This window comes from Podarcis raffonei, chromosome 14 (assembly GCF_027172205.1).
Source record: "Podarcis raffonei isolate rPodRaf1 chromosome 14, rPodRaf1.pri, whole genome shotgun sequence".
Taxonomy (NCBI): Eukaryota; Metazoa; Chordata; class Lepidosauria; order Squamata; family Lacertidae; genus Podarcis; species Podarcis raffonei.
The window spans coordinates 45,495,916-45,510,984 of NC_070615.1; the positions used below are offsets into that span (position 1 = coordinate 45,495,916).

General features: G+C 46.1%; 1 protein-coding gene across 2 annotated transcripts in view; it reads left to right on the forward strand.

The window, feature by feature from the left end:
• The window catches only part of GRIN2A (glutamate ionotropic receptor NMDA type subunit 2A), a 227,761-nt gene that overhangs the window by 165,515 nt on the left and 47,177 nt on the right, over positions 1-15,069 (forward strand). For both annotated transcript variants that reach the window (XM_053364558.1, XM_053364557.1), the window contains exons 5-8: positions 5,344-5,458; positions 10,085-10,290; positions 11,270-11,438; positions 11,586-11,739. In XM_053364558.1, the coding sequence (XP_053220533.1) occupies positions 5,344-5,458; positions 10,085-10,290; positions 11,270-11,438; positions 11,586-11,739 (644 nt within the window). The remainder of the gene's footprint in view (positions 1-5,343; positions 5,459-10,084; positions 10,291-11,269; positions 11,439-11,585; positions 11,740-15,069) is intronic.

Here is a 15,069-nt window from a genome sequence, read left to right on the forward strand (position 1 = left end):
AAAACATCATACATACATCACAGAAGGAGGCGGTCTACAGCAGAGGAGGCGGTCTACAGCTGAAATCCTGCCTGCCAGGATACCTGATAATGGTCACCGATTTCATTACCTGGGCAATCTGGCCATTCTTTTGTGATGGTTAATAGTTCAGGCACAGGCAAACTCAACCCTCCAGATGTTTGGGATTACAATTCCCATCATCCCTGACCACTGGTCCTGTTAGCTAGGGATGATGGAAGTTGTAGTCCCAAAACATCTGGAGGGCCGACTATGCCTGCTTTAGTTCCTGAATCCAGGTCACAGGCTCACTCTATTCATATACAAATGCAGCCTTAAGACAGGATTTGCAAGCGAAAAGTCAATGGGAAGTCTTTCCCCATTTGCCTCCCTTACTGCAGAGGAATATTTGAGGTCACTGGGAGAGTCAAAATGACTTCAGGATTGCTCTCCTGTACTATTTCAGACACATGGTTCATATATTTAGATATGTGTGCATTTCTGAATACTTATTCTATATTTGAGACCTTAGAATTTTTATAACACTGCTGAAGATGTGTGCCCGTGCTAAATCCCAAACCATTCATCTCAGCCTTGTGACCTGGAGACCTGGCACAGACCACTATTTTAAAGGCTTGTTTCCCTCCCCTGCCAGGCTTAGGCAGAGTGGAAATAGCAGAACGAGGTCTAGATCCATTTTAACTTTACACCAGCCTGGTTTATATCAGCTTCTCGTACACAGGATTGCTCCTAAAGTCTGCATTTTTTGTGATAACTAATAGCTCTTTCACTGACTGACTGATGGCATTGTGGTTCAGAAGTTTTGTTCTAAAGCGCCTCTGCCAATGACTAATTTTTTAAAAAAAATATTGTGATCTCTCGTGGGCTGGTTGAAGCTCTCCGGGAAGAGAGAAACAATGTGCATTTCTGAGGTATGCTGAGAAAGCAGCTGGAACGGGAAATGTGTGTGGAGGCCAGGGAAAGAACTGTGTGTGAAAGGATGTGCTATTTGCCATCTTTTGGATCAGCCAGAAAACCCACCAAATTGAACCTGGTGAAGTGAGGAACAGTGTGTGTTGAGTATAGCTGAATGCCAGATGTTGGAGGCTGCAGGAGGGGAAAGCAGACTCTCCAAGTGCCCCTATTTTCCAGGGACAGCCCCGGATTTACAGAAGCAGTCCCAGTTTCTGATTTGATCCCAGAATATCCCACTTTTCCTTAGGACACCCTGATTTTCATCAGAGAAATGTTGAAGGGTATAGAGTTATGCGACTCCCAAGCCAAGGAGACGAGTAACTATACAACCTTTAAAAGGAATCTGAAGGCAGCCTTGTATAGGGAATTCTTAAATGTTTAATGTTTTACTATGTTTTTATATATGTTGGAAGCCTCCCAGAGTGACTGGGACAATCCAGTCAGGTGGCTGGAGTATAAATAATAGAATTATGATGATGGAATAGGACACCTCTATTTTCATCAGATAAATGTTGGAAGGTATGGGCGAGTGTTCTCGTGTTTGCGTCCTGTTTGTGGGTTTCCAACAGATTCATAGGATCATAGAATTGTAGAGTTGGAAGAGACCCTGGGGGATTGGCTGCTGTGAGATGTAAGGGTAAAAGGTAAAGGATCCCTGGATGGTTAAGTCCAGCCAAAGGCGACTATGGGGTTGCGGCGCTCATCTTGCTTTCAGGCCGAGGGAGCCGCCGTTTGCCCACAGACAGCTTTCCAGGTCATGTGGCCAGCAGGACTAAACTGCTTCTGGAGCAACGGGACACCATGACAGAAACCAGAGCGCATGGAAACACCATTTACCTTCCCGCTGCAGCGGTACCTATTTATCTACTTGCACTGGTGTGCTTTCGAACTGCTAGGTTGGCAGGAGCTGGGACAGAGCAACCGGAGCTCACCCCATCACGAGGATTCGAACCGCCGACCTTCTGATCAGCAAGCCCAAGAGGCTCAGTGGTTTAGACCACAGCGCCACCTGCTCCCCTGCTGCTGTGAGAACAGGATGCTAGACTAGATGGGCCAGTGGTCTGATCCGGCAGAGCTCTTCTTATGATGGGTAGATTGAGTGCTGAATGAGAAGGTTGAGGAAGCTCCATCCAGTTGGGTGCCTACACATAAAAGCAGTGAGAGACTAGGACGATGTCAGCAGGTTCCAGGAACCCTCTTCAGTGTGAGATTTTGGGTGGTGATGTGTGAGTTTTGTTGGGCACCTGGGTGAGAGCTGAGATGAAGAGCCAAGAAGCTGAGAGGGGATGTGCGCCTGCTTGCAGACTTCCCATAGAGGAATCTGGTGGACCACTGTGAAAACAGGATGCTGGACTAGATGGGATCTTCTCTTGTTCTCATAATCATAATCAAGAAGGCCTGGTGGCTGAGGGGGAAAAAAGCCGTTTGGTTTAAATGTTCAGGAACAGCATTCTAGAAATCTTCCACCAGTGTCGAAGACTTAGAACCAACACTACATTATTTGATAACATCTGTAAAGATTTACCCTGGGTACAGTGTGCTGTTTCTGCCGATCAAAACCCAGCAAATCCATTTTCCCAGTTGCTACAGAGCTAGGCAAAACATGATTGGAACAATCTATTACTAGCATAAAACCGAACATGGACTTAATAGCTTTCCAGGCTTGAGAAATTGCTCTCCTGCTCTTTGGTAATGGGCCAGGTTCTTTTGTTTTTGCTGGCCTCATCCATACGTGCAAGTTGATGCTCCCAAGAACCAACGACTTATGCATATGCCTGAGCCAGCCCATAATGACATAGGGATGCACATTGTTTTAATGTTGCTGCGTTTTGCCTGTTAACAACTCCCAGCACCATTAACAAATGACACTTCCCAGGATTCCATTTTTGTGGGGGTGGGGGAGCCACAATCATTTAAAGTGGTGTGATACTGCTTCAAATGTGTAATGCAGATGGGGCCTTGCTTTCTTCTCAGCTAGCCCTGCTATAGCCTGCAAGGAGGCTGTCCAATGTGGGATTTGGTTGATATTTCAGCTCAGCCTGTGCTTGAACACATTTCCGATTTGCTGCGTAGTTGAACCAAAGCTTTGTTCACAGGAGGAACGGCTGAATCTCCGGAATCAACAAAGAAGCAGCTTTCCTGTATCATATACCTTGCAGCATATTTCAAGAAAGGCTCTGGAAAGTGTTATGAATGAGATTTCAAGAAATAATGAAATGAAAGATTGCCTGAAAAGATATTAGAATAAAGTAAAATTAACAGCCCCTTTTTCTTGCTGGTTCAGATCTGTGATCCATGAAACTAACTCCATGAGCCCTAGAAGGGGACTGGGAAGAATTGCAGGGACGGCTGGTGTTCATTGCAACTGGACTTGTATGGAAGGCTGGGAGGCCAACAGTAGGTGGCAGCAGAGCTGATCGCAGGCAGAGCTAACTTAGTTCTAGTTTTGGCGCCATCTTCCTGCCTTCTTGAGTTCTGCAAGGGCAACACTGAGACCCCGGAGGAGGAAGCTGTCAGGCAATGCTGCCTCCTGGAGGCTGTAAGGGAGAAGGCAAACAGGTGGGGTCTGGCTGAGTGAAGTTGGTGGGGCAGTGCCTCATTGGCTAATGGGCTGTTTCCTTATTATCTCTCACTGTTTCCGTATTATCATATGGAACATATTATTCCATATGTTGGAGGGTATGTATTAGCCACCTGTACAACTTTCATAACTGCTCCTCCACCCGCTTTTGCCTCTGTCATTTCCCACCACTGACATTTCACCCCCCAAGAACATCACATGCAAAGACCTCCTGGAACAGCAAAAAGGTTTCCCAGTCTTGTTGTCAGGAGACCTATGTGGAGCTGTAGTTAAAGGCAGTTTGGAAACAGCAACTGGTCCAAAATGCACACACTGGAGCGTTCAGTGGAGCCACACAACTGGATTGAGCCATGTGGAGCTTTAGGCATCTTCATTCGTTGTGCATCTGTTTGCAAGTGTGATACAAGTCCCAGTGCTATTGGCCTGAACAAACAAGGATGAGGATGTATTATGAATCACCATCTCCCCTATGAACCAGCCCTGGGCTCCACAGTCACGTTCAGAAGCCTGTCTCTGCATCCCATCACCAGTAGAGATATATTGTTTGGGTACCAGAAGCAGAGACTTTTTGGTGGTGGGACAAAATTGTGGAAGAATCCATCTAGCATGCCCTCTCTCTTTCTCTTTTTCTCTCTCTGCTTGGCATTTGAAACTTCCTTGTTCAATGTTTAGTGGCCCGAAGCCTTCTGAAATTGCCTCTACTCTGCTGTTGTTACAGTTATAGGTGTTGAATTGTGTTCTTTCGCATTTTGCTACAAACTCTTTGAATGAGCGATGCCTTTGACATTTGTAAGCTGTGCTGGGGTTTATGGAAAAGCCAGCTCAAGATCTAAACAGGTAATAAATTCTCATCAGATCCCACTGGGTAAACAAGCGCAACCGCAGCATAAGCTAACGGATGCTTGGCTCAAATGAATAAAGCCCGTCTTTTTACTGTCACAACCATTTCTCCCTTTCTGTATCGCGGTATCACACTCCCGGTGGCACTTAGCTGCAAAATCACAGATGCAGGTTTTTATCAGAATCATTATTGTGTGCTTTAGGTGCGTTATTATTTGTAACAGGCTTCGTTTACTATCACGACCCCTTTTCGAAAGCACAGGCATCTCTCTCTTCGGGGCAGAACGCAGATTGAAATCCTGGATGTGTGCCGCATGGACTGTTAAATTAATCGTGCATCGTCTTGCACATCTGCTCACTGCTGTACTTTTCTTTGCAGGTCCAGCGATAAATGATATTTTCAATCTGGCCACAATTTGGCCACTCCTTTTCTGAAGGTCCCACAGATATTGTGAAGGGGTGAGGGGATGATCTTCTCGAATATGCTCTCTGTCTGAGACACTCCCCTGCCCTGGCTAGTGCAGGGACTTTGCAGCAGCCCAGCAGAAGCAGTGGATGCTCTCCAGACCATTCATACTGGCTCATCTCTCATAGTCTAACTTATTATGTGGAGGGATAAGAAATGGCCCGCGTTTTGCAGAATTGGGCACATCTGCATAATGGCTTGGCTGTCACTTCAAAGGAACAGCCTCTTGGTCCCTTTAGCCCTGCAGGCTTTGGCTGCAAAACCACACTTACAGAGGAATTAAGCGCCGCCGATCTTAATGGGACTAATTCCCCAGCGCATACATGGCGGATTTGGTTTCAGCCCCCCAAAAAGAGGGGTTTTAGAGCAAAGAGAGGATTTATGGTGCATGTTTCGTCGGAGCTAATCCAATGACTGAATTAGCTTGCTCATTAACCGTTGGACAGCTCATTAATTTCCCTTTGAACGTTTCCTTTCTCTCTAGGTTTATGATGAATGTGACCTGGGAAGGCAGGGATTTATCCTTCACCGAAGATGGCTACCAGGCGCACCCCAGACTGGTGGTCATTGTGCTAAATCAAACCCGGTCGTGGGAGAAGGTAAGGCCTTGGGGCTCACGAAAGAGAAGCAGAAACAATTCCACGGTTCCATTTCTTAAAATAGCTTTTGAATTTCATGCACGGAGCACAGAGCATGCACTATTTGCTTTGTGCCTTGCCGTTGCCTTCTGCATATTGGCGTCTTTCCCTGCCCTTGGTATTATCCAATGCATAGGAATGTAAGACAAGCCCTGATGGATCATGCCAATGGCCCACCTGACAGTGGAGGTAAAACATAGGCTTCATGGCTCGCATATTCATAAAACTACAGAAAGAAGGTATTTCTTGGTGCAACCGGCTACGTGGCTAGGGAGGGAACCCTAGCTCAGAGGTGGAGCAGAAACCCCCCCACCTCCAGTTAAATGGACCATGTAGCAGGAAAAGACCCCTGGCTGACACCTTGGAGGTACAAGCTGAGCCTACCATTAGGCAGATGCTAAGAGGGAGGCATGGGATGCGGGTGGCACTGTGGGTTAAACCACAGAGGACTTGCCGATCAGAAGGTCGGCGGTTCGAATATCTGTGACGGGGTGAGCTACCGTTGCTCAGTCCCTGCTCCTGCCAACCTAGCAGTTCAAAAGCACCTCAAAGTGCAAGTAGATAAATAGGTACCACTCCGGCAAGAAGGTAAACAGCGTTTCCGTGAGCTGCTCTGGTTTGCCAGAAGTGGCTTAGTTATGCTGGCCACATGACCCGGAAGCTGTAACCTGGCTCCCTCGGCCAATAAAGCGAGATGAGCGCTACAACCCCAGAGTCTGCCACGACTGGACCTAATGGTCAAGGGTCCCTTTACCTTTAAGAGGGAGGTACAGAGGAGACAGAAGACATCTGAAGGCAGCCCTGTGTTGGGAAGTTTTTAAAGTTTGATGTTTTATTGTGTTTCAATATATGCTGTAAGCTGCCCGGTGTGGCTAGGGAAACCAGCCAGATGGGTGGGGTATTATTATTATTATTATTATTATTGGGTTTGCAGTGGAGAATTGTCCTTTTGGGTCAATGCAGCACCAGAGTGATCAGCCAGCACTCACCTCATTACCTTCTTACTTGCAACCAGTTTAATGGTTGGTGCTGTCTGGCAGATAGGGCTGGAGACAGCAGAAGAACAATTGCAAATGTTACCTTTGTAATGTCAGCTGTGTTTCTGCACACATTCACATGCCATCCATACAAGCAAGAGGCATTCTTAGAGTTACAACATACACTCCATGCAAACTGCAGAAAGTGAGGACACCCTACATTTCTATGCATATAGGAAGACATGTAAGATGTAGCTGGCCCCTTCGTCTTCCTCTCTCTCCAAAAAAAGAGAAGAAAGGTAGCCCTGGGATTTGATTTGAGGATGGTTCCAAATGACACGGAAAGGCTTGGATTTTAACTCAATTTAGCTCTCAATTAATTCACTGTTGCAGCGCGGCAGTCCCATCTGTAAAAAGCTGGCGTCCTTATTAATCTCATCTGTAACTAAACGTGGAGAGAGAGAGATGAAGCAGAGTGTTGCTGGTCACATTCAATCATTTCTATATACCATTTACTGTAGAATTCTTTGCCCGAGTCACATGCTCCCAAAAACATTTTACCGTGCTGCTCAAGGGCCATTTTAACTTTGAGAGAATGGCGCGATTCTCCATATGGGCAGCAATTAAAGCCGGCATGCATTAATTCATGGTAATCATGATTCTTGGTGCATAATAGCAGTTATGTTTAAGAATGCTGGAGAGAGAGAAAGGAAAGAAACGGATGATCGTCAAGGGCACATGGTTGCTTACGATGCCCATTAGACGAGCGCGGGGAAATGTGCAGCGAGTTGAACAAAGACTGAGCCAAAATAACAAGGGGGAGCAAAGAACCTGGACGGATTTGTTGGGCCGGCCCTGACAATAGGCATCAGGGGGCTGTGGCCGATATCCCCTGCAGTCAGCTTGGCGGCTAGAAAAGGTGAAGCAAGTGGCAAATGGATTGAGAGCTCGAAGAAGCAACTTCCTTGAAAGGAAAGCCAGAACTGGGAGGAGCTTTCAGGTGTTGTTGGACTACATATCCCATCATCCCTTGATCACTAGCCATGCTGAGTGAGGCTGATGGGAGCTGGAGTTCAAGAACGTCTGGAGAGCATTGTGTTGTCTACCCTGGGGCTAAACGTTTGGGTATGTCTTAGTTTGGGCATGGGGTGGTGGTAGACACAAGATAAAGGTAAAGGTAAAGGGACCCCTGACCATTAGGTCCAGTCGCGGACGACTCTGGGGTTGCGGCGCTCATCTCTCTTTATTGGCTGAGGGAGCCGGTGTACAGCTTCCAGGTCATGGGGCCAGCATGACTAAGCCACTTCTGGTGAACCAGAGCAGCTCATGGAAATGCCGTTTACCTTCCCACTGGAGCAGTACCTATTTATCTACTTGCACTTTTTGGTGTGCTTTCGAACTGCTAGGTTGGCAGGAGCAGGGACCGAGCAATGGGAGCTCACCCCGTCACGGGGATTCGAACCGTGACCTTCTGATCAGCAAGTCCTAGGCTCTGTGGTTTAACCCACAGTGCCACCCGTGCCCCTAGACACGAGATAGGGGTTTATAAAAATTAGGCATGGTGGAGAAGTGGTCTGAGACCATTTCTTTGTAAGGTTAGATCTCCAGTGAGAATGCATAAGAGAATGGGCAAAATAACATCTTCCCCTCAAGGCACTACAGTTCCCAGAGTTCCCTGGGGAAAGGGATTGATTGTTAAACTGTTCTGGGAGTTAAAGCTCCTTGAGGGGAATAGGGGGTCTCCTACCAACGCTCAGCACCCCTAACAAACTTCAGCTCCCAGAATTCTTTGGGGGAAGCCACAACTTGTTTAAAGTGGTATCATTGTGCTTTAAGCGTATTGTGTGAATCGCTACCATCTATGGCAGTGTAGAACTGGTTGCTTTGGCTATTGTCCTTAGATTGTCTTCCATGAACTGTGTTGGCGCTAACTGAGAGAATCAACAACTAGCCCAGGGTCACCCAGTGGGCTTCGTGGCTCAGTAGGGGATTTGAACCCTTGTCTCCCAGGTCCTAGTCCAACACTCTAACCACTACACTACCACTGGCTCTGCACCCCCCACCTCAATATAGCAGAGTGCCTCGTTTAAGATCACTCATTTGGGTCCCTGAAGCCAACTGTCTGATCAGGTTTTCCCTCATACACCGCCACTGGCCTGCCTCATCCCCAGCCCATTGTGTTAACCTGATTAACAATATACTGTTGTCTTCCTCAAAACTGTTCTGCTTCTGGTAATTGTTCCTTCCATTTCAAAATAGCAGGGAAAATGGACACCCCCTCGCCAAAGCATCCATCATCTTTCTCAGCCAAGACTTTAAATGCTCTTTTGAGAATTAGCGCCCACGCTCCCAGAGTGGAAGGATCTATGAATATCTTTTATTGTGCAATAAAGGACAATATTCATTCCCAAGGACTGATTAGCAGCTTTGCATTGTGTGGCATCCTTGAGGAGCCTCATTCCTTTTTAGTTTTATATTCAGCCTCTCTCTGTTCCTTTAGATGACCGGCCAGCAAAAACCTGCTTTAAGAGGTTGCCTTTTCTCTCTTTTCTGCAGTTAATTCTGGTGGTTCAGTGGGGATTTAGTGGGGCAGCCTGGGCAAAGAGGGGACAGGGAGCCTTTGACAGTCCTTTGTATCTCATCAGGAGTATACATGAGGCCTTCCATTACAGAGTATTTAGCCCAGTATTGTCTGCTTTGGCCGCTGGAAATTCTCCAGGGTCTCAGGATATTTCTCATCCCCCTGCTACCGAATTCTTTTAAAACTGGGATTCTGGGAATAGACTCTTTGGCCTTCTGCATTCAAAGAATCTGACCTACCACCCAGCTTCAGGTGCTCCTGAAGAAGATATGAGGCAGCTGCACAGTAGGGACAAGGGCCGTAGCTCAGGGGTAAAGGTAAAGGTCCAGTCGCAGACGACTCTGGGGTTGTGGTGCTCATCTCGCTTTATTGGCCAAGAGAGCCGGCGTACAGCTTCCGGGTCATGTGGCCAGCATGACTAAGCTGCTTCTGGCGAACCAGAGAAGCGCACGGAAATCCCATTTAACTTCCCGCCAGAGTGGTGCCTATTTATCTACTTGCACTTTGACGTGCTTTTGAACTGCTAGGTTGGCAGGAGCAGGGACTGACCAACAGGAGCTCACCCCGTTGTGGGGATTCGAACCGCCGACCTTCTGATCAGCAAGTCCTAGGCTCTGTGGTTTAACCCACAGTGCCACCTGCGTCCCAGCTCAGGAGTAGAACATCTGTTTTGCATGCAGAAGGTCCTAGGTTTGATCCCCAGCATCTCCAGGTAAGGCTGGCTAAATTCCAAGAGTCGCATTGCCATTATATGTTATTTTACCCCATTTATTCCAGTGCAAAGGAAACACAATGCAAATGTGGGCAGTGAGAGGTAATTGATTACGTGTTGTTTGCAGACCGAAAGCAACAGTGGGTATGCATTGAACTTCAATGCAAGCTGCTTATAAAAAATAAATCTGCAGATCATTGAGGAAACAGGGCAAGCTGACCTCAAGAATGGGGGAAAATGATACAAGCTGAAATGGGCAGCTTTGCTCATGCTGAGATCAACCGCCTCTGAGCCGTGTTCACATCTCCCCATTGCAGGTGGGGAAATGGGAGAACAAAACGCTTCTGCATAAGCATTCGGTGTGGCCCAGATTCAATTCCTTCAATGACAGCGAGCCGGACAACAACCACCTGAGCATCGTCACGTTGGAAGAAGCCCCCTTTGTCATCGTGGAGGACATGGACCCTTTGACGGAGACGTGCGTGAAGAACACTGTGCCCTGCCGGAAGTTTGTCATCATTAAGTAAGTCCATGATTTCCCTACCCCAATCCTCAAAGGCCTTTCTGCAGAGAAGTCTTTCCCCCTGACAGGTGTTGAAAAGCCAAAGGGTGAAGGCCAGTGGGTTGGATCTTAGCTTTCTGATCTCCAATTCCACAGCCAAGCTGAATCTGGCCTCCAGTGGCACTGAATCCAAGCCCCGTCCCCCCCCCCCCGAAAATCACCTGTTTTCAGAGGTGGCACCACGTATGTGGAATATCCTTCCCAGAAAGCTGTGGATGACACTAAACACTGAGCATTTTAGGAGAGGCCACAACAGATGGGTCGCAGCAATGCTGTTGCTGCCATGTTGGATTCTGGCTTAGGCTGACCAGACGGAAGGAACGTTCCACGCATGTCTGGACTAAGATGCATTCTTCTGATGGAGGTGCTTTTCATCCATTTCCATGAGTGTTGCAATGTGGCTGGAGAAAGCCATGAGACAATTTAGAACAAGATGCGTGTTTCTGGCCAACCACATGCCCCACCTTCCTATATCTGTGCCTCCATTGAGAGAACTCTGTATGGAGCAAGGGCACTGTATACCTGAAGGAGCGTCTCCACCCCTATTGTTCAGCCCGTACACTGAGGTCCAGCTCCGAGGGCCTTCTGGAAGTTCCCTCGCTGCGAGAAGTTACCAGGTAGAGGGCCTTCTCGGTAGTGGCGCCCGCCCTGTGGAACGCCCTCCCATCCCATCTCAACATCCTCTTCCACACCCAGGTGATGACTTCCTGAATGCCCAAAGCAGCACATGCAGCCAGCAGGCATTTCCTGTTATTTCCCTGTGCAATTGATATTGAGATACACTGCCCCTGAACATGGAGGCTTTGCATAGACATCCTGACTAGAAATACTCATGCACAGACCTGCTCTCCTAACCCAAGTGTTTACCTACCCCCTTTAAAAGCCAAGAGGTCCCTTTGGGTTTCTTAGTTAGTTAGCTTTTGTTTGCTTGCCTCATCAGCAACATCACCAAGGAAGGAAAGAACGTGAAGAAATGTTGCAAGGGCTTCTGCATCGACATCCTGAAGAAGCTCTCCAAAGCCATCAAGTTCACCTACGACCTCTACCTGGTGACCAATGGCAAGCACGGGAAGAAGATCAACAACGAGTGGAACGGAATGATTGGGGAAGTAAGTTATGTTAGGTAAAAGAGCTCTTAAGTCAAAAGTTGGCCACGCACAAATGTTCTGATTTCGCCTGAGACGGGACAGACCTCCCTTGGTGGACTGACCTTGTCTGTCTTTTCTCTTTCTCTCTTTCTTCTCTTTGGGCATCAGGTGGTCAAAAAGCAAGCCGTGATGGCCGTGGGATCCCTCACCATCAACGGCGAGCGTTCGGAAGTGGTTGATTTTTCTGTGCCCTTTGTAGAAACGGGAATAAGCGTCATGGTGTCACGGAGTAACGGCACGGTGTCTCCATCTGCTTTTTTAGGTAAGCCCCCTCCCGTTCTCCTGTTTCTGCAGACTGATTCAGCTTTATCTCCCTCCTTCCCATATATTTTGACAGCTTTCATTCTCTCCCCCCCCAAAAAAAAAACCTGCACAGTACGCCTAGCAGTTCCAGGACACATTTCTGTCACTCTTTTACAAATTGCACATTTAAAAGTTTGGAGAACAGACTCGTCTGCTTAATATAGTGCTGAAGACGGGGGCCTACTTTCAGCGAGGGAGCTAGAAACTTCTGCCACGTTTGACGTGCTCTCAGTGCAGTTCTTTTGATGCTAGGTGGTCACAAGCGCCAGTGAAATATACTTGGAGTCGAGAGTGGATTTCATGCTCTTCATTCAGCTCATAGTGGTGAGGAGGAATGGAAGTTCCCCTGGAATGTCTGCTTTGTATACATTATTTACGCAATGGGCCCCACGTGATTGGCTAATTCCGGGATTCACCTATAGGCCAATCAGGTTGCAGATTCACTTCCACCTGGAGCTGGATTGGGTGGCTCCTGTGGACCAATCAGACTGCTGCATTCTGGACCCTATTGTTCTAGGACCAATCAGACTGCTGTATTCTGGACCGTATTGTTCTAGGACCAATTAGACTGCTGCATTCTGAATCCTATTGTTCTAGGATCAATCAGACTGCTGCCTTTTGGATCCTATTCAACTCAGTACATAACAGCCAGCCTGCTCTGTGAAATCCCCCAGGGGCAGGGTGAGGATTGAGAGATTAAATGGTGAGGACGGCAGATCTGCAGTCCTGAATGGAATACGGATTTGTCTTCAGATGCTGCAGCAGAAGCACTGGACTTGCCTTGCTATTAGAGCATGTTTATTTCTTTTGTTCATTTCTTTATTATTTATCATGTTTACATTCCACCTTCTTTTCTCCAAGGAGCTCAAGGTGGTGCAAGCCCTTCTTCCCCTTTTGCTGCAGGTTCTTCTTACTTTATTGCCTTAACGCCTCCCTCTCTGTTTTGTACTTGCCTTTGTTTCCATGAAGCCGGATTTTTGTATGCTTTTCTTTTTTTTTCTTATTCAAACCTTTATTAGGCATTATACAAATAAAACGATAAAAGAGAAAGAAACATATAAAAGCCTTGAGATATAAACAGAAAGGCAGCAGTTGGCTACATACATATATATATATATACATATAAAATCAGTGGTTTTCCTTGTTAACCTGCTCCTTGGAGGACTGCTACCAAAAACTCGGCTACCCCCGCCGTTACCCTTTGGTCAACGTCGGATAGGCAGAATCCCACACATTCACCTTGTTGGGGCTCCAGACCACCCAGAAGAGGGGACAGCACGCGTTGACGGAGCGTACTGTACAATGGGCACTGAAAGAGAATGTGCTCTACCGTGTCCGGGACATTCATAGAACATCTGCAGAATCTCTTATTTCTAGGGATGTTTTGATATCTTCCCCTGACAAATGCTGAGGGAAAAACATTCAAACGGGCCAGCATAAAAGCCCTACGTTGGGCTGGAATTATTAATTTGGTGACGTAATTGGCTCTGCTATCTAAGATATTTAAATCATAGAATATGGGCGAACAAATTTTGTTTACAGCTGCCATAATATTTTGCCTCTCGACATCCTTTAGTCTAGTTAGGATATTATGGAAAATGTATTGCTCATTAGAATTGTACAGGGGCTCCAGCTCGATGCCTAAAGATTCAATCTTTTTTTCGAGGTACTGATACCATCTTGATTTGTAGGAGTCTTTGAGCAAATCAGCGAGCAGACTTGATGGAGGGCAGCGAAAATGGCAGCGTAACCAGTACTTTATTGAGGTGGACCAGGCCCAATATTCCATTGTGTGTATGCCTATTTCTGCACACATTGTTTCATATTTGATCACAGCTGGGAGTCCAAGAATACGTCTCAGAAAGCTGGAGTGAATCTTTTTTAAATCACTATTATATGCTTGGACCCATAGCGGGATTCCATAGAGTATCTGGGATTGCACTTTTGTTTGGAATATCTGATTGGCCGCAGGAATAAATTGATTGCCTTTCTGATAATAAAAACGGGCAACAGCTGATGAGGTGCACTTTGCCTGTTTTATGGCATTTGTGCAATGATTTGCCCACCCTAAATTGCTCTGGAATAAGATTCCCAGATACCTATAGATTTTCACTTGTTGAATTTCCTGCCCTCTTATTTTCCATTTCTCTAATTTCCAACCATTCGAGAAGACCAAAATTTTTGTCTTCTCGTAATTTATAGAGAGCTTGTTACATTCGCAGTAAAGGATCAGAGAAGATATAAGGCGTTTCAGACCCAAGCTCGTTAATGATAGTAGAACAGCATCGTCTGCGTATAATAATAGAGAAACTGGTTTCTGATTAAGTTTAGGGGCATGTGATTCTATTTTTTGAAGGTGATCTGGCAAATCTGATAAAAATAAATTAAATAGGAAGGGGGCAAGAATACACCCTTGTTTTACCCCTTTCGAGTTTGGGATGTCTGATGAAAGGTGACCTTTGGTGTTAAGTTTGACTTGACAGATATTGGAAGAGTATAAATTTTTTATTAGGATCAATAAGCGCTGATCAATTTTTAATTCTGCGAGTTTCCTCCACAGCTTTGGGCGGTCAATTGAGTCAAATGCACCACGAAAATCTACAAAAGCAGCATATATCTTAGATTGCCTTTGAGATCTGTATTTTTCAACCAAATGCATAAGTATAAGGCAATGGTCTAATGTAGAGCAACCTTTGGAGAAACCTATTTGTTCTTTCCCTGGTAAATTTAGATTTTTCATCCAGGTAAGGAGTTTAGATAAAAGGTGCTTAGCGTAGATTTTCCCTATCACTGATAATAGGCTTATCGGTCTATAATTCCTTGGTTCTTTTGGGTCGCCATTTTTAAAGATTGGGATAATTATTGATCTTAACCATATCTCAGGTATGATCCCATATTTATCTATGAGAGTAAACAATTGAGCTAAGGGTTCTGCCCACCAATCTATATAGGTCTTAAATAATTCTATTGGTAGACCGTCTGGCCCAGGAGATTTCCCCGATTTGAAATTTTTAACTATCTCTCTAATTTCCTCTTCTTCTACCCTTGGCCACTCCTGGAGTTTATTGATTTTATTTTTAGTGGTTTCATTTCCTTTAAGTTCACTGTGTAGATTGTTAAATACCGATGTAAAATATTGGGACCATTTGGATTCTGCAATTGGTGGTAGAGTTAGTTGATTTTCGGGTTTCAATCCTCCGTACACTAGGTTCCAGAACGCTTTGTTATTTTTACTCTGAATTGAGTCGAGTAATTGTAGCCATTTTTGGGTTGCATATTTCTGTTTCTT